The 21471-nt window shown below is 53.7% G+C and overlaps 1 protein-coding gene across 1 annotated transcript; it reads right to left on the bottom strand.

Moving 5' to 3' along the window:
* Nucleotides 1-19647: 19647 nt before the first annotated feature.
* On the bottom strand, nucleotides 19648-20796 carry NEUROD2 (neuronal differentiation 2). The gene has a single exon (XM_046674444.1). It carries the CDS (start codon nucleotides 20794-20796, stop codon nucleotides 19648-19650), a length of 1149 nt encoding a protein of 382 aa, XP_046530400.1.
* Nucleotides 20797-21471: the final 675 nt, after the last annotated feature.

Raw genomic sequence — 21471 nt, forward strand, 5'->3', positions numbered from 1 at the left:
AAGCCTAAGTAATAATAATCATAATAACACTAACTATTAAGGGCCCACCTTGTGCCAGGAACTTCTCATAAGCCATGTCCAACTCATACAATCCTGTAGGCCAGATACTGTTAGCCTCATTTATAGATGAGAAAGCTGAGGCTCAGAGAGGTTGACCACCTTCTCTGGACTACACAGCTGTGATCAGGCAGAGCTGGGACTGGCCTGAAGCCCTAGCCTTTCCTTCCACCTTACTGCCAGAGGGCGGTTGGGCCACACATCAGAGGTCAGCTCTTCTCTCTTGACATGGCTTAATATTCCCTGGGATACGTATGGAGCTGGCCCTCCACTTTGGCCCCAGCAAGTTACCTCAAACTGAGGGAGGTAGAAAAGGGGATGAGAGGGAGTGGAGGAGAAGAGAAGTTGGAGAGGGATGAGCTGTGGAGCTCTGAGGGGAGAGCTGGCAGTCATTTTTACCTGTTACTGACCATTCAGGAAGATGTACAGGAGGGCATGCAAGAAGATGAGTGCATTTAATTCTCTTAGCCCTTGAATGGAGAAGAAGCTTCATACCTTTACTTAATTTCCTAACTTTTGAGAAGTCCCTCCTGCTATCTAACTCCTATCCTTCCTAATAGTCACAAACAACCCAAGTTGCCAGTTTCAAGAAAGAGCCCCTGCTCCTGCATCCCACTATGAGGACATATCTCGTCACCTTCCTCGTGGGGTCCGGGGATGGGGGAGTATTGTGCCTACTCACCTTTATGTTACTGCATACCCAGAGGTGGGGTGGGGGTGGCTAGGTTCCAGGGCATCCCACTAAAAGGAGGAGATGACCAGGCCGTCTGGCTCAGCCTCCCCTCAGCAGAGAGAGGAAGGAACAGCAGTGTCTGGGGTGGGAGGAGGAGACCTGCTGGAGCCACAGCCTGAAAAACAGACCCAGGGCTCCTGGCTTGAAGGAAGGAGGGTCTCCAAGTTTTAGTGAATTCCTCAGCATCATGCTGAGGGTATATAAAGGAACTCATATCCCTGCCTGGGCTAGACATTGCTGGGGCAGAGAAGTCCTGGTCAGCCCAACGTCACCCTGAGAGAGGGAACTTGGGGAGAGGGCTGCAGAGAATATGCAAGAGACAGATGGTTTTGAGGGAAAAAACTTGGGCTTTGGAAACAAAGGGGTTCAAGTTAGAATCTGAGCCTTCTTTGCTGCAAAGGCAGAAGTACCTGCGGTGAGTTTGCTCATTTATTTGACATATTTTCATTGATATCCTACTATGTGCCAGGCACCATGTGAGGCTCTGGGATATTTCGGAAAGAGATCCTTGCCTTCAAGGAACTTACATTCTAGCTGGGAGACAGACATAACTTAACAGTAAATTATATTTATGTTAGAAGGTAATAAGTGCTATGGGGCAAAAGTTCATGAAAAAGTGATCTAGATTGGGGGGTGGAGGTTGCTATTTTAAGTATGGGGTCAGTGTAGGCCTCATTTGGAAGGGTAGCATTTGAGCTAAGACCTGCAGGAGGTGAAGAAATTGACAGTGTGGGTATCAGGGAGCAGCCAACAAACAGGCTATAAGGCAGGCTTGGGCCTGAAGGGGCCTGGAGGGGTTGAGGGAGACCCGTCGCAGGCAAGGTCTGAGCGGGAACGGAGGGAGGTACAGACTGTACAGGGTCCCATGGGCTTTGATACAGACTTTGGTTTTCTCTGGGAGTGAAATGAGGAGCCCTGGCCAAATTTCCAGCAGAGGGAAAACATGATCAGACAAATGTTTAAAAAGATCACTGTAACTCCAATAGGGAGAAGAGACTGAAGCTGGGGGAGGGGGCAGGAGAGGCAAGGGAAGAAGCAGGAAGACCAGGTAGTTGCTGAATCTGAGTCTCAACTTTCCCATCTGTCAAATGGGAATAAAAATGTGTCCCGGGAGTTATTCGATAAAAGATTTGTGGGCATATCCCCAGCCGTTAGCCGTTTCAATGAAGTCTTGTTGAATGAAAAAATGATTGACTGTCATTCCATGCCCTCCTCACATATGTAACTCCTACCCCAGGCCCTGAAACAGTTCCTCAGAAGATTCTAGAAACCAACAAACCTGGATTCTCATGATTAGCCACTCTTCTTCATCTGTAAAATGGGGATAATCGTACATACTCCCCAGGGTAATTGTAAAGATTAAATATAATAACGTGTCTAAACCTGTATCGCCCAGTTGGGAGCCGCTAGCCACATGTGGCTTTTTAAATTTAAATTAATTAAAATTAAATAAAATTTAAAATTCATTTCCTCTGTCACATTTAGCCACATTTCAAATGCTTGATAATCTCTTACTAGCTAGTGACTACCACACTGAACAAACAGAAACAGAACATTTCCATCCTTGCAGAAAGTTCTGTCTGACACTGCTGGTCTAAGCACCCAGCTCAGGGCCTAGCCCAGATTGTATGCACAATAAGGGAGCACCGTCACTCATGGAGGACTCCAGTAGTGAGACTGGTCATCCTCCCAATAGCCTGCCAAAGACCATCCATTGGATGTTCTCCAGGGTGAAGTCTGAAAACTGAGTGGGGAAGAGTCAGGGGCTGGTCAGCGCAGGAGGAGAGAAGGAGGAGGGACAAGTCTACAGGTTAGGGAGCTGGTGTTAAGGGTTGCCCATGAGGTGGAGATGTGTGAAACATGTGTCTGAAGCAGGAAAGAAAAGAAGACCAAGAGGGAAAAGGGAGAGAAATCCAGGCATCCAAGAGCTGGACCCCAGGATGGTCTTCATTGCCTTTCCCTAGAGCATGGATGCCACTTTTGAGATCCTTGATCTCAATACCTTTATTATTGAGTGCATTCATTCATTTGTTCATGCAACATTTGTTTATTGATCATCTACTATGTCCCTGGTCTTGTCCTAGGTGCTCTGAGTGCTACTATAAATAAAGCCCCCACCTGCAGGGAGCTTGTGTATGAATGTGGGGTGAGGAAACTAGACAATAGACATAATAAATGCATAACATACATAGCAAGTTAGGTAGCAATATGTACTAAGGAGAAAAATAAAGCAAAGAAGGATGGGGAAAGAAGGTGCAGTTTTGGATGGGGTAGCCAGGAAAAGCTTCTTAGAGAAGGTAATGTTTTGTTTCGGTTGCCTAGGGGGTTTGGGGAAATGGGGAGTGAGTGCTAATGAGTATGAGTTTCTTTTCAGGATGGTGAAAATCTTTAAAATTGATTGTGGTGATGGTCACACAGCTCTTCGAATATGCTAAAAAACCATTGAGTTATACGCTCTAAATGAGTGAATTTTATCAAAATAAAGCTGTCTTTCAAAAAAAATCACCTGGCTGCTGCACCAAAAATAGACTGAGGGGGACCAAGGGCGGAAGCTGTAGTCATCCAGGAGAAAGGGGACAGCGACTTGGGCCAGGGCGATAGCAGGGGGGCCATGAGAAGTGCTCAGATTCTGGATTGATTTTGAAGGCAGAGCAGACAGATTTGCTTTTCAATCAGGTGTAGGGAGTAAAAGAGCATTGTCAAGGATTACTCCAGAGTTTTGGGCTTAGGAAGCCAGAGGAGTTGAAGAACTAGAGTCCTGGAAACAGAGCCGGGCTGGCTGGCGAGCACCAGTCACCAAGGGCAGCACCAGGACTCTGCAAGGAGGCAATATTATTAGTTAGGTTCTAAGACCCTGGCCTTTTAATTTGAATTCCAATCCTACCATATTGCAGAACTTTCTGCAGCATCAGTTTCCTCAGCCTGTCTTCAGGGAGCTGCAAAGACTGATTAGGACAGACCTGACTCATTTAAGGTGCTGGGAGAACATTTGTTCCTTTTCTTTCTCCTTTCTTCCTGACCTACCTGAGACAGCTCTGAAGCAGGAGCCCAGGAGGGAATGAGGAAGGGAAATATTGCAGACCATAGGCCCCAGAGAGAGTGCTGGGCTGGCGTCTGGGCATTGCTCCCAGCTGTCTGAGTCCAACAATGGGGAGAGAAGTGGGGGAATATGCTCCTTCCCCTGAGCCTGAACTGCAGGCAGCCTGGGTCCTGTGCCTCCACCTTCTCTGGGGACAGGAGGGATGGTGCCTACACATTTGGAGTTGGCAAAGGATGATCTCCTAGCCAGTTTTCCCCAAGCCAATGGGAGATTCTAGGAAGCCTTTATTTACGCCTCAGAGTGGATGCTAGGTTAATACAATGATTTGAAAGGTGTATTTTTCAATTACATTTAACGAAAAGATTCTTAGTCAGGTAAAATATAATTAGGAGGCTGCTGGGAGACAGGCCTCCTGAGAGGAAGAGAGAGAGATGAGACAGACCCCTAATGGGGCAGATTGGAGTCCAGAGTATAGGATGTGCTTGCCTTTCCCCTCCCTCTTCTAAGGTGTCAAACTACTCATCAATTCAGCCATTCGAATACATTGACTAAGTAACTACTTCATGTTGGGCCCAGAGTTTACTGTGGGGACAGAACAAGTGCTGTGGTCCCTGCCCTCAGAGAGCTTACAGACCAGCAGGAGAGGTGGACAAAAAATAAGTCAACAATTAAGTAAAGTGCTTTAAAGGAAAAACAGAAGGCTGAACTAGAGAATAACTGATGGATACCTTTGGATTAAGGCATCGGAAAAGTTTCTCATGGGGGTGAGGGGAAAAAACTAAGACTTGAAGGAGCCAAGCCAAGAAAAGGAGCCAGACAAGAAAAGAGTGGGAGGGAGGTGAGAGGATTGGTTGGACCAAGAAAGCAGCCCAGCGCCCAGGTTGGAAAGGTGACCTTAGTGTTTGCAGAGTGAAAAGAAAGACCAGTGAGCTGGGGCATGGAGAGAGAGAGGCAGAAAATGATCCTGGGGAGGGAGGCAGGGACCAGCTCCAGCTCGTAAGGAGTTTGGATTTAATCTATGTGCTAAGGAAGCCACTGCAGAGTTTTAATCCAAAGAGTGAAAGGCCCACCTTATATTTTTTTTAAATTACCCTAGCTGCATTATTCACAATAGCCAAGACATGGAACCAACCTAAGTGCCCAGCAACTGATGATTAGATAAAAAGATATGGTATATATATACAATGGAATACTGCTCAGCCATAAAAAAGGACAAAGTCGTCCCATTCACAACAACATGGATGGACCTTGAGGGTATTATGTTAAGTGAAATAAGCCAGACAGAGAAAGACGAACTCTGTATGACTCCACTCATAGGTGGAAGTTAACATATAGACAAAGAGAACTGATCAGTGGTTACCAGGGGAAAGGGGAGGTGGGGGGAGGGCACAAAGGGTGAAGTGGTGTACCTACAACATGACTAACAATAATGTACAACTGAAATTTCACAAGGTTGTTAGCTATCATAATCTTAATAAAAAAAAAAAAATTACCCTAGCTGCTGTGGGAGAATGGATCAGAGAAGGGCAAAATGGGAAGCTACAGCAGAGACCCAGATGAGAGATGATGTGACCTGGCTTAGGGGGAAGCATTGATGAAGGAGAGAAGAGCCTGGACTTGGGGTATATATGGGAGTGAGAATCAGTGGTTCTTGGTGAGAGTCTATAAAGAGAGTGAGAGGTAGGGAGAACTCAAAGACGACTCCCAGATTTCTGGTTTGAGCAACTAACTGGGTACTGCCATTTATTGAAATGGGGAAGCCAAGAAAAGAAATGGTTGGGAAGACATGTGGATAAAGAGTTCGGACTTGGAATGGAGACCCTCTAGGGGCTTCCTTGGCCCTAAAGGATGAAGATCTGGATGCCCCATCACAAGGTGGTCCCCTTTCACCACTCTACTCTGTTGTTTCCTAGCTTGTTCTTCAGCTTTTTTGGATGTCTAACTTCCATTCCTCTGCTGAACTTGGAAATGCATGCCTCTTGAGTTTGCAGAGATAATTCTGTCAGTCCCAGCTCCCTTTAACTGCCTAAACTCCTGAAATTCCACCACTAAATTCACACTATACTCATATTCATTGAGCACACACTGTGGGCCAGACACTGTGCTGGAAGCTTTGACTACATTATTTCATCTGATCCTGCTAACCACTCTTTTCATAGTATTAATATAACAATACTAATAGTGAGAACTTAAGGATGACTCTCTTGAGCTAAGCCCTTTATATAAATTGTCATATTTAAATCTCACTGAGAAATAACCTGCCGAGGGTCACACAGCCAGTTAGTATTGAGACTGGGGTGAGAAATATGGGACTCTCTCCAGTATACCAGACTCTCTGGGGGGATGAGGACTGCATGGGTGATGGAAGGGAGGAGCCACTTGGATGCCTTTCCCTTTCCCCTTACTTATTTTTTCCTAGATGAAGCACAGAGGCAGCGTTATCCTCCCAGACTTGCCTGGGTGCAGAGAGCAGACAACTCTGATGACAACCCCAGGGCCTGTGGAACAGGGAAATCTCCCTGTTTCTTCAGGAAGGAACAATTTTTGTAGGAGCTACCAGACCCTTAGAGTGGTTGCCTGGTATCATAGGAGGGAAGTGCCCACCCATGTAATGAGGGGTCCTGTTCTGTAATTCAAAGGGGTGATTCTTGCTTCCCCCATCCTCTGAGAATGGCTTAGGTGTTTGTGTATGTGTGTGTGTACATATGTGCAGGAACTGGTGTGCAAAGGGCGAGGTGATTTGCATGTGTGTGCAAGCCAGAATGAGCCTGCCTTCTGTGCATTCCCCTCAGGATATGTGTGTGTGTGTTGGGGGGTGGGGGGGCGGTAATGGTTATCTGGTTGTCTTGGCCCTCACACAGGTAAGTAACTTGTGCATTTACTCATGCATGTGCCTGTGAGTGGAAATGGCCTGGCCCCAGAGTTGAGCTCTGAGCTCAGCTCCCCACCTCTTCTTGCCTGTCTCCAGCTCCCTGCATCCCCTACCTCCTCCCCCCTCCACCACCATGCCGGGCAGAATGCCCTCAGCCTGTGCCGGCTGGCACACATGCCACATGGTGCCTGGCGCGCGTCTAGGCAAGGATGACGCCCCCAGGCCCGGCTGGGATACTAAGCCACCCGCTGCCTCCCCCACTTCCAGAACGGAGCGTCCCCATCCCGTCCCCTTTCTCAGCCAGGGACACAGGGAGCAGGCGGGGACACGGCACAGACAAACACACAGATGCACCCAGAGACTCCCACAGGCGTGTGCCCCAGAGAGGCACAGATAGACACGTTCACATAGGCTCGGGTACACTTACATACACACTCACATACGCCCAAAGACACTCTTGGGCATTCACCACTTGCGCAGATCTCCATAGGTTTCGGTCCAGCCAGTTAGGCAAACCCACCTGATGTCTCTGTCCGTGGTGCTGAAACCAGACCGTCCTCCTTAAAGAAGGAAGAGACAGGCAAGAGATGGGAGGAGACCTGGGATGAAGGGTGGACAAGAAAGAAGGAGTGGAGGAGACAGATGAGAAGGGAGGGAAAAATCCACAGATAACGGAAAGGGGTAGAGTTGAGAGGATTCCAGGGGAACCAAGGAATGCCTGAACACTGGGACTAGGAGAGGGAAGTGAGGATGAAAGGTGATCTCAGCTCCCTATCCCTGCCGAAGTGCAGGCTCAGGCTCAAGGATTTATTGGCCTTTCCCCTTTAGGACCAAGAATGGAAAGATTTTGGTAAGATTACCATGGCAGGCGAGGGACCCTAGATATGTGGTTTCTGTGGCCTCCATTTGTCCCTTTCCAAGTGCCTCCTTGCCCTGGAAGATCTTAAAATAGTAAGGGAAGGATACAGACACCAGGAAAGCCTGATAACGACCCTGCAAATAGCTCCCCAATTTGGATTTCTTATCCCAATTTGTGCTGGGCAAGTGGACAACAATGTTGATCTGGATTTGTTCCGGGGATTGCAGGGATTTAGTGACTGCTTAATGCTTATCCACAAGATCGGATTATGGGTTTCTATCTCCCTCTCTTGAGACAAAAACTTCCCTCTGGTGGGATTGCCTAGTAGGGATGGAACCCCCACCAGCAGCCCCTTAGTTGTGAAATTTATGGAACATGAGTAACGCCCACTTTCCTGGTTGGAGGGGGATTTTCAAGGACCAAAGGGCATAACTAGGCAAGAGGGTATGAAGGGGAAGACAAGGAAGAGGAAGGGGAGGAAAGGGGAGGAGAAAGAATTGTGGAGATGGATGACAGGATGAAAAAGGAAGGGAAGAGGAAAGAGATTGTAGAAAGAGGAAGTGGGTGGAGATGCAGATGGCAGGAGTGAAACGGGGCATGAGTGACCCAGACAGACCCAGAGAAAGGGCAGAGGAAGTATGCCAGGTGGAGCATATTGCTTCCCTTGAGCTTCCCTGGGGCCCAGATTAGATTGGAAGTCTAACCTAGTCTTGCAGCTATTCACAATGGCATCCTCCACCCAGAGCTTCAAGCAGAAAGACCTCATGGGCCAGGAATACATATGTGAGAAGGAGCTGCCCTAGCAAAGAAGGTGGGGTCAGATGTAGCCAAGTCTGTGTGTGCAGTTTCCTCACGGGTGGGATGGGGAGAGTGGGTGCCTTCTTGGAGCTGTTTCCATCTATTTGCATGTGGGCAGTGGCAGGAAGAGAAAGCCACATATGTGGGTGTTCAACAGAGAGTGGAGACTGGGTTGAGGGTGAAGAGCAGGCAGAGGAAGAAGGGATGCATTAGGAGAGGAGTAAGTGGAAAAGAAAGGACAGTGGATCTTCTAAAAATTTTTTGATCTTCTAATTATTCTCTCTTTTTCCTACCAAGAGAGAAGAAGCCAGGCCTGGGATAAAAGCTGGGCATGTGTGTCCCAGTGTTCTTGTCTGTAGCATAGATATAATGAGAGTCCCAACTTCATAGGGTGGTTGAGATGATTATCAGCTAACATATAATGCTTAAGTTAGTTACTGATACATAATAAGCTCCAAATATATGTTAGCTTCCATGTTGTTGCTATTGTTATATCTTGATCTTGCACTGGGATCAAATGGGAAATCTTTATTCATGTTTAACTAGACCTTTTGTTACAGCCTCAGGCTCAACCTAGGTTCTACCTTTGGGCAGCATGGAGGACCATGATTTCCTAGCTCTTCAAGTTTATTCCTGAAGAGAGGGAGCCAGGACACTTTCTGGGGTGAATCCTATGGTAAGGAAAGTATCAAGGTCTAGGGAACAGTGTACCAACCAGGAGGGGCTGTCAAGGATGTTTTTCTGGATTCCTGAAAAAGCTGTGCTCCAGGCCTAGATCAGTGCCTCCCTACCCAGATCGGAGTCTCAGCACTCCATCCTGTTCAGTTCAGGGTCCCTGTCCCCACTGGGGCCTGTATCTTTCCACTGTATTCAGATAGCTCCAGCCATATATCATGCATACATGGGACACCATGCCCTCCTATTGCATATAGATGTGGACATGTGGTTCATTTCTTCCAGATTGTTCTTCCAACTCCAATCCCTTCCCTTTTTTCTACCTATGCTTCTGCTCCTTTCTTGTCCCCTTCTTCTCAGGAATCTAGTTGGAAGGAAAGGCATTCCCTCACTACTTAGTGGGGTCAGATTTCCCCACCCTGCACAGGCAAAATGGATAGTCTCATTCTGGAGGTCAAGGAGGCATGTGGGGGCTGGCACAAGGAGGGGTGAGGGGTGGCAGGGCAGCCCCCATGTCCTCCCATTCCCCCCAGCTCCTGTCTCATCACTGTCACCATTCAATCATAGCAGATGGGCTGCAGCTGTGAGCGCCAGCCCGGCACACAGGCTGGTCCGTGCCACTTGGGAGAGAAGGAAGAGAAAGGGAGGGAGGGAAGGAGGAGGGATAAAGGGAGGAGGGAGAGAGGAAAAGGAAGAAGAGGAGGAGGAGGAAAAGGAAGAGAGTGGAGGAGGAGAGAGAGGACTTGAAAAGAAAGGACACTTGGTACCTTTTATGCCTCTCTCTTCCCAGGAGGAGAGCAGAGGCCAGGGCTGGGCTCACAAGCTGGGCAGTGCCAGGCGAGATGGGCATATGCCCTTGATTACTACCAGGACCGCAGGCCAAGCCTCCACTGCCGCCACGGCCTCATAAATCAGTTTTTAAGTAGCAACCACATGGACATTTCCCAGCTGAGAGGCCTGGCCTCTGTCGGCCCAGCCAGGGCAGCCCTAGTGGAAGGGCAGGTGCCAGGCCAGGGCATGGCAAAGAGAGAGGTGGCCATCAAGGCTTGGTGGGAAGTGGGGTTGGAGCTTGTTCAGGCAAAACCTGGGGACAGGGACCCCCACCAGTGAGGAGTAGGTAAGAACATGACAAGTGGCTGGCAGTGGGTCCAGAGCCCCCTGTTGGGGCTCCTAGACCCTGTCCTGGGTTCCCCTGGGGAAGTGGGTCCAGAGCCCCCTGTTGGGGCTCCTAGACCCTGTCCTGGGTTCTCCTTCCAGGTCCCACTCCCATTAAGAACAGAGTCTGTGTGAGTGTGAGGGCAGTGTGTGGGCCTGTGCACTTGGGTGTCTGAATGTGCTCACAGCTCCTGGTGGGTAGGAAGGTATCTCCCCAGTATCTAGCCCAGGCCCAGCACGGACCAAGTATCCAGTAAAATAATAAATGAGTGAATAAGTGATCGAGTGTGAAGGGGGCTAGTTATGTGTATTCACAGGAATGGGAGGATTTATACGGAGTGTGTATGAGTGCACATGATGGCTGAGCCTGTGTGTATGCGTATGGGGGGGTGTCTGTGGGTGCTCTAGGGAGATCTATTCTGACAGACATCCCTCCACACCCTCCCTTTCAGGAACTCTGCCCTACACAGCCCTCCCCTGAGCCCTGACTCTCCCCTTCTGAGGATCCACCAGTAGGACAGCAGCTTGCGCATTCCACACCCCCTAAGCCAGTCCCCAAGTTTGGTGCCCCTTCCTCTCCCCTCCGCAGGCCAGCGTTAGTGGTTGAGGGTAGGGACACGGGATGGCGGGGAGTGTGTGGGGGGGGGTGTGGGAGTCCCGCCCCTGGAACTGCGCGGAGAGCTGGAGGGGTGGAGGCGCCCAGCCTTCTTGCGCCCTACGTCTCCTCCCTGGGTGAACAGATGTCTCGGAATTTTAGATGTGCTCTCCGCCCCTCCTCGCAATAACTCCCCCCGCCCCCAGCTGGCACCGGCTGTGGCGTGGCGCCCTCCCCCTCCCCCACCCCAGATAGCAGAACGCTCTGATGGATCAGGGAGCGCGGCCGGATGCCTTGGCCAAGAGGCGAGGGAGGCCCGCGGGGTCGTGGCAGCCGGCTGGACCGAAACCCGTAGGCACCTGGCTCGGAGAGAACCGGGTCGGCACTGCCCCAGCCTCTTGCCTTCTCCCTTTCCTTCCCTTCTTCCGCGCCTCCTCAGCCTTAACGCTCTTCTGTCTCTGTCCGCGATCTCCGGTCTCTCTCTTGCTCTGTGTCTCTGCCCAGCCCCGAAACCATCCCGCCAGCCGCGTCTATGCAAACCCTCCACACAGACCCTCACACTTTGTGACAGAAACTCCTCCTGGCAACTTCAGTGGAATTCTTCCCTCCAGAGACCCCTTTCCCTGCATTCCGTGAGCCACCCCACCCCCAACTGGCCGCCTGCCTGCCCTCAGCAGAAACCCGGAGTTAATCCGGAAAACGTGGAGGAAGGGCAGGAGGGGAGTGGGGATCGAGATTAGGGAGGCCAAGGACACCGAGTCGGCCCAGGCTGAGACACCCAAATTTTTTAATCACTGCTAATTAATGAACAATCCAATTCCGTGGACCTCCAACTTGGGGAAAGGGGCGGGACCCACTGAGGGCAGGAGAGGGCCTTGGCAGGGCTTGGCAGCCAGGGTGGTGCCAGGCGCCCTCCCCCACCCCACCCCCACCCGCCAGCATTCCGAGGTAACAGGCATTTGTTACCCAGCTCGTGCCAGGAGCGATTGGCAGGTTCGAGTAGGCACAGTCATTCCGCACACAGATGTCCCTGCGTTCACTCTTCTGATATGAATTCTGTCAGCTCCGAATCTGAGGGAGAGGAGCAGACAGCCACACAGACAGAGTTACAGACAGACACAGACAGAGCAATTGTCTGGAGGACAAAGAACTCCACAGATATTTATTTTTCTTCCCTGAAAAAAAATTTTTTTAATGAAAGAAAAATAAGAAAGGCTCCTACTAATTTGGGGGGGACACATCTGAACCCCGGAGAGTGTCCCTCGCTCCTTCCATCCTCCCCTGTTTGCCTGCCCAGTCTTTTTCACTCTCCCCCAGGGCCCCTTGACATCATCCCTGAACCTCAAATATGAGTGGTGACAACAAAGCCACCGAAGTCTGGAAAGTCTGCTCCCTCACACAGGACCCCAAATTTCTGAATCCCTGAAAGTTCTAGAATACCACCAAGGTGCAAGTTCCAGCATTCTAGAATCTCCGAAATTCAAAATTCCTGAACTCCCGCTCCTCAGCAGATTGTGCTCAGTGCCCAAACCTTGTACCACCCTCTCCATTAGAGAGGGGGAAGTGGGAGCTGTCCTGTCCGGTGCCGGTGCCGTAATGGAGGGCTTCACATACCTGGTCCTCACCCGCTGCCCTAAGCCTTGGCAACCAGCCAAAAACGCAGCCTGCCCTTTGAATTAGGTATGTGGAAAGTTCAAGCCCCCTGACTCCTACCCCTTTCTGGCCTTCCCTCCCAGCTCCAGTTCCCATCCTGACCCTCCACACCTGACCTGGCCATCCGGCCTCTGCCCGCCCCAGTGGCTGTGGGAGCGAGCTGGTTGGTCACTGGGCATCTGTGGGCAGGCTGGGCATGAAGAGCCACTGGGGCTTGGTTCTCCCTGGGCAGCTTGAGCCAGTGGAAGAAGAAGAGGTGGGCAAAGGGGGCAAGGAAACCTGCTAACGTCGGAGGAGAGGGCACAGAGGGGTTTGGTTTGCGGTTTGTTGGGTTGTGTTTTTTAATTTTTTTTTTTTTTAAAGAAAAAGCCCCCATCCTGTGTCATCATTTTTATGGGATCTGCAATTCTGGCAAAAATCTGTCTTTAATTTAGCTGTCCATATAAAAATCCTCACTGTATAATAATGAACAGATGCCATGGAATTTAAGCTGGAGCCTCGGCTCCTCCCCGCCTTCCCCCCGCGCCTGGCACCGGGCACCGGGCACCGGCTGAGTGGCACAGACTGGGACCGACGCGCGAGTGAAGGGTGGGCAGGGGGCGACCTGGGCTCGGAGCCAGGGCACTGGGGTGGTGAAGGGGTGTCCAGGCGCCTGGCTTGGCCAGGCGGGAGCTTTTTCGTGGCGGCACCAAGGACGAAGTGTCTGAGGGATTTTTCTGTCTTTTTTCTGCAAAATGATCAGTAGTTAAGGATTTTGGTTTGGTTTTGCTTAGGGGTTTTGCGGTTCTTAGATTTTTCAAAAAGCACTGCCCTTTCCCTAGTATACACCCAAATGTTTTCGATATATTAATTGAGTTGTTTTTAACCCTCCCCTTGCGCGGCGCCCCGGCCTCGGCCTCCGAGCCCAGGCGAGCGCGAGTTCGCTGCAAGCGGGATCCGTTCCGCATCCGGCCGGCCCGCAGCCTCCGCGGTATCCCGGGCGCCAGCGCCTCCGGGGACTCCTGGGCAGCTCCGGCAGGGCAGGAGCACCCTGCTGTCCTCCAGGAATGAGTCCCCATGTGGTATCTGATTGGGGAGCGGGAAAGATGAAGGCAAGAGAGAAAGCCCCACTTGCCCACACCAATTCTCTCGTTTTTCCCAAGGGGAAAGAAAAAACTATGCGAGTCCGGTGTCCGCTGCTGCCTCCGCCTGCGGTCGAGAAAGCAGGCATCGGCTAGGGATTGAGGGGATGGTTCTGAGCCCCCCCCCCCCCCACCCCACTCCTTGCCTTTAATGCGACTGGCGAGAACAGATGTCCCAAGCCGGGCGGACTGCCCAGACCCCGCCCAGCTGTGCCCTTGGCGAAGACTTGGCTGAGAGTAGGAGCTGGCATGCGGGTCCCCAAAGAGGATTGAGGGCTCCCTTGGCCCGACGGGACTTGACCTCTTAGCCTTGGCCTCCTGGCCAGCGCAGCCTGGGGCGCCAGGTGAAAGCGCCCCGGAAAGACCCGTTCCTAATTCAGTTAATTCCAAAAAGAGTAATGAGACATAGACAAGTGGAGCGAAGCCCAGGGAAAGGTTCGAATAACCCAACACCAGGCACAAACTTTGGGTGTGAAATCCTGTCCGCCCCAGTCTGCCCTGTGAGACCAGGCTGTGCTCCTGTGCTGGAGTGGGCTGGGGAGTTGGCAACGCCAGAGGCACACCCCAGCGAACATCTGGGCAGCGTCTCCATCCATCACAGTGCCCCAGCTCCCTTGGCTCAGCCAGGATCTAAGGGTTCCCTTGCCCTCTCCCCTCTGAGTGCCCCAGCCTCCTTTCCCCACACTAGGGGGGTGAGGCGCCACCGCCCCTGGCATGTCCCCCAGAAACCCATTGCCCTCCAGCCTCTGAGCCCAACCTTGGCCTGGCCTTCTCAAGCTGGCACTCCCTGGCAGGTGGGCACTCCTATACCAGTTCTTTAGGATAGAGAAAGTTTCAGAGAGCAGAACAGACCTCACAAGCTGTCTGTGCCCTTTCTTGCCTTTTTTCACCCAAGAAAACTTTGTCTGGAATTTTTTAAGATGCAGAACAGAAAGGCAGAGGCTGCTTCAGGATTTGGGAGAGGAGCAGGGTTTCAAGGTTTCTCACAGTCCGGGTCTTCACCTCCCCTCTGGGCCTGTGGCCAGTGCCTGGGTACCCCAGCCCTAAAGACAGAAAATTAACGGTGTCTTGGGCTGTGAGCTGGGGAGTCTGTTGTGACAGCTGAGGCTCATTCCCCCCTCCCACACCTCTCAAAAAGAAGCTTTCTCCTTTGAGCCCCTAGGAGCAGGTCAGGTGTAGAGTCCTGGGTTGAACCTGTTGTCACATGGGGGAACTGGGAGTGGAGGTCGAGGCCAAGGCTGGTCAGACCTGGCCTGAGCTATCTCTTTCTTCCCACCTTCCTTGAGAACTAAACTGTGGAATCTAGAGCTATCCTTCAGTCTCAACGCCCCCTCAAATCAACAGATTCCTCTGAGGAGCAGGCAACTTCAGGTTAAAGATTTTGGGAAGGAGGAGGAAGTAAAGGTCACCTAAGAGGGAGCAAAATCTCTGACCTCTGTGGGAGATGATTGCATCCACGGACTTGTGGATTTTCCCATAAAAGGGAAAAAGGGAGAAGAAAATACAACCGAGTGCAGTCTAGGAAGTGTCAGGGTTTCCCTTTCGCTGACTCCCATGGGGTTCAGTTTCCCTGGATTGTACTCAGTGGTTTATTGGGCTGTCCCTCTGAGTGATGAAATCAGAGCTGGACATTCACTGGAGGTTCACTGGGGGTCAGGGGCTCACCATCTAGATCCTGGCTGGAATGGGGTTAAGCAGAGAGGGAAAAACAGCAACGGCTTCTCCTCCCTTTCCTTCTGAGGGACAAATGGCCTGGACTCAGAGACATCTCTGTTTCCGTGTCATTTCCAAATGTTGAGCTTTGGCTGGTGGCCAGAAGATCAAGGGGAAGACACCCTTCTGATTGATCCCAGCTCCAGCCTTCAGGTTTGGCAGACCAGGGGTTGAGCTGAGCCGGCTGGTGTGTGCTTGGAGATCCTGCTGCTCAGGCTAGGGCAAGGAGGGCATCCTCTTTGCGACTCCCCCCGCTGCCCCCTCCCTCCCACTGCTCTGGCCCCTTTTATCCATATACCTCCCCACACACACCTCCTTCTGTTGCTGGAGCTTCTCTGTGTGTGTGCGCACAAGCGGGAGAGCAAGCGAGAGGAAAAGACCTGCGAGGGGGAGTTTGGGGCCGCGTGTCTGCGCGCATCTTCTTCTCCTGCTCATCTCGCCATCTCGTCAGGGAAGTTGAGTGTTGAGGAGGGGGCAATTGGAGGATAGAGTGCAGCCAGAGCGCAGGGAGTGTGGGGGAAGGGTCAGGAATTGGGAAAGGGGAGACTCCTGTGGACGCCGGGTTTCATGAGAAGCTGAGGTGGAGGCACTCCGGATCTCTGCATCTCCGCTCCAGAAGGAGCCTAGGCTCCCCCCACCAGCCCAAGGTGGCCACGAAAGCAGTGGCCCAAGAGTCATCAACATCTTTCAAAAGGGGCTGGAATCGGCTTCAAAAACAGAATGGAGCTGCGTGGAGTAGCCATAAGAAAAAAGTGTAGGAGTCTGTGGTCTAGCCAGGGGAGCCACGTGGAAGGGTCTTTTACTCCCGGCCTCACACACAGGCCACCTGGATGTCGCCCAGCCTAGACCTCAGAGAGGGTTCTGGGAAGCTGACTGAATGGGGGAAAAGCCCAATTAACCTTGCTCCCAGGGCAGGATAAGACTCACTCCTCGGGATGGATGCCGAGTTCCTTTTCTCTCCGGCTGTCACTGCCAGGCCTTGTCCTACGCCATGAGCAGACCAGACTCCAGATTTGGGTCTGTAATGAGGGCGTAGCTCCATATTCCACGCAAGAAATGGGGAAGGATTAGGAATAGGAGTGATTCAGAGGTCTATAAGACCCCTTAGACCACTGACAGAGGTGAATCCTGGCAATGAAGGGCCCAGTATTTAATTTCACTCTAGAGAGGCAATGAAATGAGAATTTCAGAGGAGGTGAAATTTTGAAAGGATTCCACTGAAATTCTCCGAAAACTGCGGGAGAAATCTGCCCCAGAATTCCGGCAGGACGTTGGAAAGGGCCTCACGCTGCGCCCGGCTCTCCAGGGCCAGACGCGCGTGGCCTCCCTCTGGAAGGCGCGAGGCTGGCCGAGAGTCAGCACCTGGGAGCGGACAGCTCCAGTCCCGGGCCGGCTCCTTCCGGGGCTGTCCTGCGGTGGGCGAGGGAGGGTCTCCTCTCTAGTGGGGAGACAGAGAGGGTTTGGGGGTGGTCACTTACGGGAGCCACTGAGCTCAAGGCCAGGCAGTATAATCCGATCCACCCTTTCGCATTTAGGGCTTCCTTCTTCAACTACCCTCCCCTTTCCCGCTTTTGTCAGAGCACTTTAATTTGGGGATCTTGGATCCAACCTTTAAAAGCCTTAGCACGCCTGACCTCAAGCCCCAACCGCACGAGTACCATCCTCATCTCTACTTTAGTGAGCAAAAGTGTTTTCGAAATAATTTAAGTAAGCAGCATCAGAAACAACCGAGTCCGGTACTTCTAAGTGTGTTCAGGTTTTGGGTTGGGGGTCTTTGGGACTCAGACTTCTCTCCAAATATTCCAGGAGTCCGGTGGACACTGGTGTCTGAGAGGGGCGTCCTTTCAGGGAGGTCAGTTCATAGCTGCCTCTGCCCCTGAGGCTCAGAGAAAGAGAATAGTAAAGCTACTCTGCGGTGGGAAGCTGCTTGGACAGAATAGGCTCCTCTGTGGTGCCCTTCTTGAGCCTCTCTAGGCTGAGGTCTTCCCTCTGTCCGGAGCTGCACCAGACAGGAAGGAGGCTGTCCCGGTGGACCAAAGAGGTTCCCGCTGCCCTGTCGGCGGAAGCTCAGGGCGAAGCCAAGCTCCGTTCTATGGGGCGGGTGCCTAGACTCAGGCCCCCTCATAGAGCTCTGGGGTGTTCCTCCAATCTCATCAACACCCCTACAAATTTCAACCTTCCTGAGGCCATTTCCCGAGTCCACTGAAACACAAATTTAAGACCGAAAAGACTACCTCCATTAATATTTCATTCTCATGACCTTATAGTTTTTTTTTTTATTTAAAAATATCCCTGTCTAGCTCAAATGGTTGTCTCTTTATCTCTACACACTTATTTTTTGCAACAGTGAGCAGAAGGTTGTAAAATGACCGGCTGCTCCCAATTTGGCCATTTTTCAGTGATGGAAAGATATTTTGTTTTCAAAGGAGGTGCGTGTGCATCTTTGGGAACTGAAGGAGTATAAGGAGATTAGTTCATTGCTTTGTGCTGGGGGCGTGTGTGAGTCTGTGTAAGGTCTGGGAGGGGCGGCAAGTGTAGCTGTTTTGGTGCCCAGTGGGTGTGTGTGAGGGGGTTTGTAGGGTGGGACTCCCACCCAGGAGTGTCCAGGGTCCCTCTGCCTGGCCTCTGCACAGTCACTTGACTCTGTGTCTCCATCACCCCCAGCCCCAGCTCAATCCCCCGAATGAAATGGAATGAAATGAGGCCACCGTGAGAAACCGGACCGGCTTTGCATCTCATTTACATAAATATTTATTAATCGTCATTAAACTGAACAGAAACACGCAATGCACTTCGGGTGTCCGACGGGAGTTTCATCTTCGCTACAAGAGGAAGGTAAAATTGCGTGTGAGTGTGTGGGTGAGTGTGTGGGTGTGTCGCCTGTGGGTTTGCATCTTTGCATCGTGTATTTGGACGCCTGATCTCCTGCTTCCGGTGCGGAGAGGTTTTCCTTTTGCCCCTTTTTTGGGAAAACTCCAGAAGGAGCCCTCAGCCCTCTCCTCGCCCACCTGTCCGCCAGAACCGAGAGGATGCCTCGACAAAAACTCCCTCTCCAGCCACCGGAAATCGCCGGGCGCCTGGCACCCACCGAGGCACAGTCGGGCAGGGGCGGGGCTGCCCCCAGGTCTCGGTCTCCACCTTTACCCCAAAAAGGGGTAGAGGTGCCTGCGGGGAGGTGGGGGCTGGCGAGCTCTCTTCCCTCGGCCCCGGGACGCCCGCGCCGGGCCTGCGTGTGCGTGCGGTGTGGTGTGCGTGTGTGTGTCTCTCATGCAAACCCTCCCTCCCCAAACCGACCCCCCCAACAGTTTGCCATTCCATACAAATTTGGAAACAGGATTTTAAAAAACAGCATGACGCACAACGGGGACGGGGCGGGGGAGGGCAGTGGCACTGGGGCCCCAAATCTCGGAGTCACTGATTGTAAGAACCTGGGGAGGGGAGGGGGCGGCGCCGGCCCCCACTTCACCAAAGTGCACAGATCCGCGCCTGGGCGGCACGGCCCCGCGGGCCGGGAGGGGCATCCCGGGGCCGGGCCGGGCCGCTAGGCTCAGTCAGAACCTCCTTGCATAGATATTTGTGTCTTTTTATTATTGGTAGTAGTATTTTTTGCCTTTTATTGCTTCTAAAAGTTCTTACTGCGTTTTTTTCTGCGATCCGGACTCTGCGTTCGGCCTCCGTCGCCTCTTAGCTTTTTTTTTTTTGTTTTTTGTATGTATGTTTGTTTGTTTAAAAAAAGGAAAAGGGAAAACGGATTCTAGTTACAAATTGTCTTGGCTTCTCTCTTTCCTCTCAATCCACATTCCCTCCCGCCAAAATTAAAATCACAAAACGCTGAGACTAGGGGTTAGGGGTGAGGGCGTTCTAGGTCCGGGCTCGGGCGCCCTGACTTCCGCCCTCTTCAAGAAAGAGGGGGCGCCCTGCTCCTCTCTGCCTTGGCAGCTCGGTGTCTGTTTTAAAAATAATAATAAGGAGAGGAGGAAAACAGTATCCCACAGCTCAGCTGCCCCCTTACCAACGCCTTTGGGCCTTCAGGGAGGAAGGGGAGGAGGAAACCTAAGTGTAGGGATTGGGAAGGAGGGGCGGTGTCTCCAGGGAGTGCCCGAAGAGGGGTCCCTGGAGAAGTACTCCCTGGGAAAGAGGAGGAGGGAACTCCTTGGGGAGAGAGAAGGCGAGTCCCCTGGGGGAAGCGAGGCCCCTGGGATCGGCCACCCACAGGTAGGAGGGCCGAGCTGCCCAGGAGAGCCGCAGGACCGGCGGCCTGCTCCCCGCGCCCGGCGCCAGAGTAGGTGGGGGTGCCCCCGCGCTCGGGATGAGGGGGGCTGGGGGCAGGGGTGCGGGCAAAGGCAAAAGAAAAAGAAAGGGGCGGGCGCGAGGTCTCAGTTATGGAAAAACGCGTTGAGCTCCTCGTACATGGGGCCCCGGTCGTGGTGAAGGTGCATATCGTAAGACAAGAGATTCTCCGAGTGGACGCCCCCGCGCACAGCCGACGAGCCGAAGACCAGCCCGTGACCCGTGGGCCGCGAGCCGGGCAGCGCCGAGTAGTGCATAGAGTAGTGGTAGCTCTTCTCGTGGTCGGGGGACGAGTCCTGCTTGAGGGAGAAGTTGCCATTGAGACAGAGTGGGGGGCTGAGCGGGCCCTCGTACTCGGAGCTGTTGTAGTCCGGGCTCGCGCCGCCGCCGCCCGCCGCCGCATACAGCGTCTCGTAGGCGGCGCAGTAGCCGTGGGTCCGCAGGGCGTGCGCCGCGCCGCCGCCCAGGCCGCCCGCCGCCTGGCACTGCGCGCCCGCCAGGCGCGAGCACGGGTACGGGTAGGGGTGCATGGCGAACGGGCCGCCCGAACCGTGGAAGCGGCCCGTGCCGTCGGCGCCCTGCTCTGTGAGGAAGTTGCGCGAGTTGAGCTGCAGGCAGCCGGCCACCAGGTTGGTGGTGGGCTGCGACAGACCCTTGCACAGCGTCTGCACGTAGGACACCAGGTCGGGCCGCTTGCCGGAGCGCAGGATCTCCGAAAGCGCCCAGATGTAGTTCTTGGCTAGGCGCAGCGTCTCGATCTTGGACAGCTTCTGTGTCTTGGAGTAGCAGGGCACCACCTTCCGCAGGTTGTCCAGCGCCGCGTTCAGGTCGTGCATGCGGTTGCGCTCCCGCGCGTTCGCCTTCTGCCGCCGCAGCTTGGAGCGCTCCAGGCGCGCCTTGGTCATCTTGCGCTTCTTCGGCCCGCGCTTCTTGGGCCGCTCGCCCTCTGCCTCGTCCAGCCCTTCCTCCTCTTCCTCTTCCTCCTCCTCCTCGCCCCCCAGCTCGCCTTCCTCCTTGACCTCGGCCAGCGCGGCCTCCGGCACCTCGTCTGCACGGAGAGGTACTGGCTTGGCGGCCCGGGCGGGCCCCGGAGCCCCGGGCCCCGGCGGCGGCGGCGGCGGCGGCGGCGCGTCGCCCTTGTCGCTCCTCGGCTCGTCGTCGTCGCCGTCGCCCCAGCTGGCGAACTTGGGCACGTCCGAGAGGAGACCGGGCTCGCTGAACAGGCGGGTCAGCATGGTGCCTGAGGGCGCCCCGCGGGCGGGAAGGGAAGACAGATAGCAGAGTAAGGGGCGCGCTGAGGTCTTGCCGCCCTCCCCCCAACCCACCTCCAACCCCAAGTCTGGTGCAGGTTCCTCCCCAGGCGGCCCGGATGCCCACCTCCTCCGCCTGCCCCACCCAGAGCCAGCCGGCCCAGCCCTGTCCCGGCCGCCCGGGATCTCGGCCCAGGCCCTTTCCCCAGCGCTGGGCCCCAGCTCCGCCCCTCGCCTGAACGAGGGGCCGCTCCCCACGCTTGGGTTTTCTCTAGGTCAGGACAGGGACTGAACAGGGGCTGTAGGGAACAGATTTCTTTGCCTGGGGAGGCGGCGCGCTCGCCCTGAATGCCTGTTCTCTCCCGGCGGTGGAAGAAGGCTGGGCGGCCGCCGGTGGGGACAGCTGCCCCGCTCGGCGGCTCTGGCGGCCCGGGCCCCTCGGCCCGGCTGCCCCGCCGCTCCCGTGGCTCTCACCCCCACGCTCCCTAATCCAATTTGCAACTTGGCCGCACGCCGCCCCCGGCTCGGCCCCCACCCCCGCAGCCCCAATTCCAGCGGCGGGAGGATGGTCTCCTCCAGCCGTTGCGTCCCCAGCTCCCGGAGCCGGCTCCAGGCGGCGAGGACTGAGGAGCCCGGGCGTGGGGAGGAGACCGAGAGAAG

Source organism: Equus quagga, chromosome 11 (genome assembly GCF_021613505.1).
Source record: "Equus quagga isolate Etosha38 chromosome 11, UCLA_HA_Equagga_1.0, whole genome shotgun sequence".
Taxonomy (NCBI): Eukaryota; Metazoa; Chordata; class Mammalia; order Perissodactyla; family Equidae; genus Equus; species Equus quagga.

What these genes read in the sequence shown, in the direction of transcription:
- NEUROD2 (XM_046674444.1), bottom strand. Translation starts at nt 20,796, where the DNA reads ATGCTGACCCGCCTGTTCAGCGAGCCCGGTCTCCTCTCGGACGTGCCC.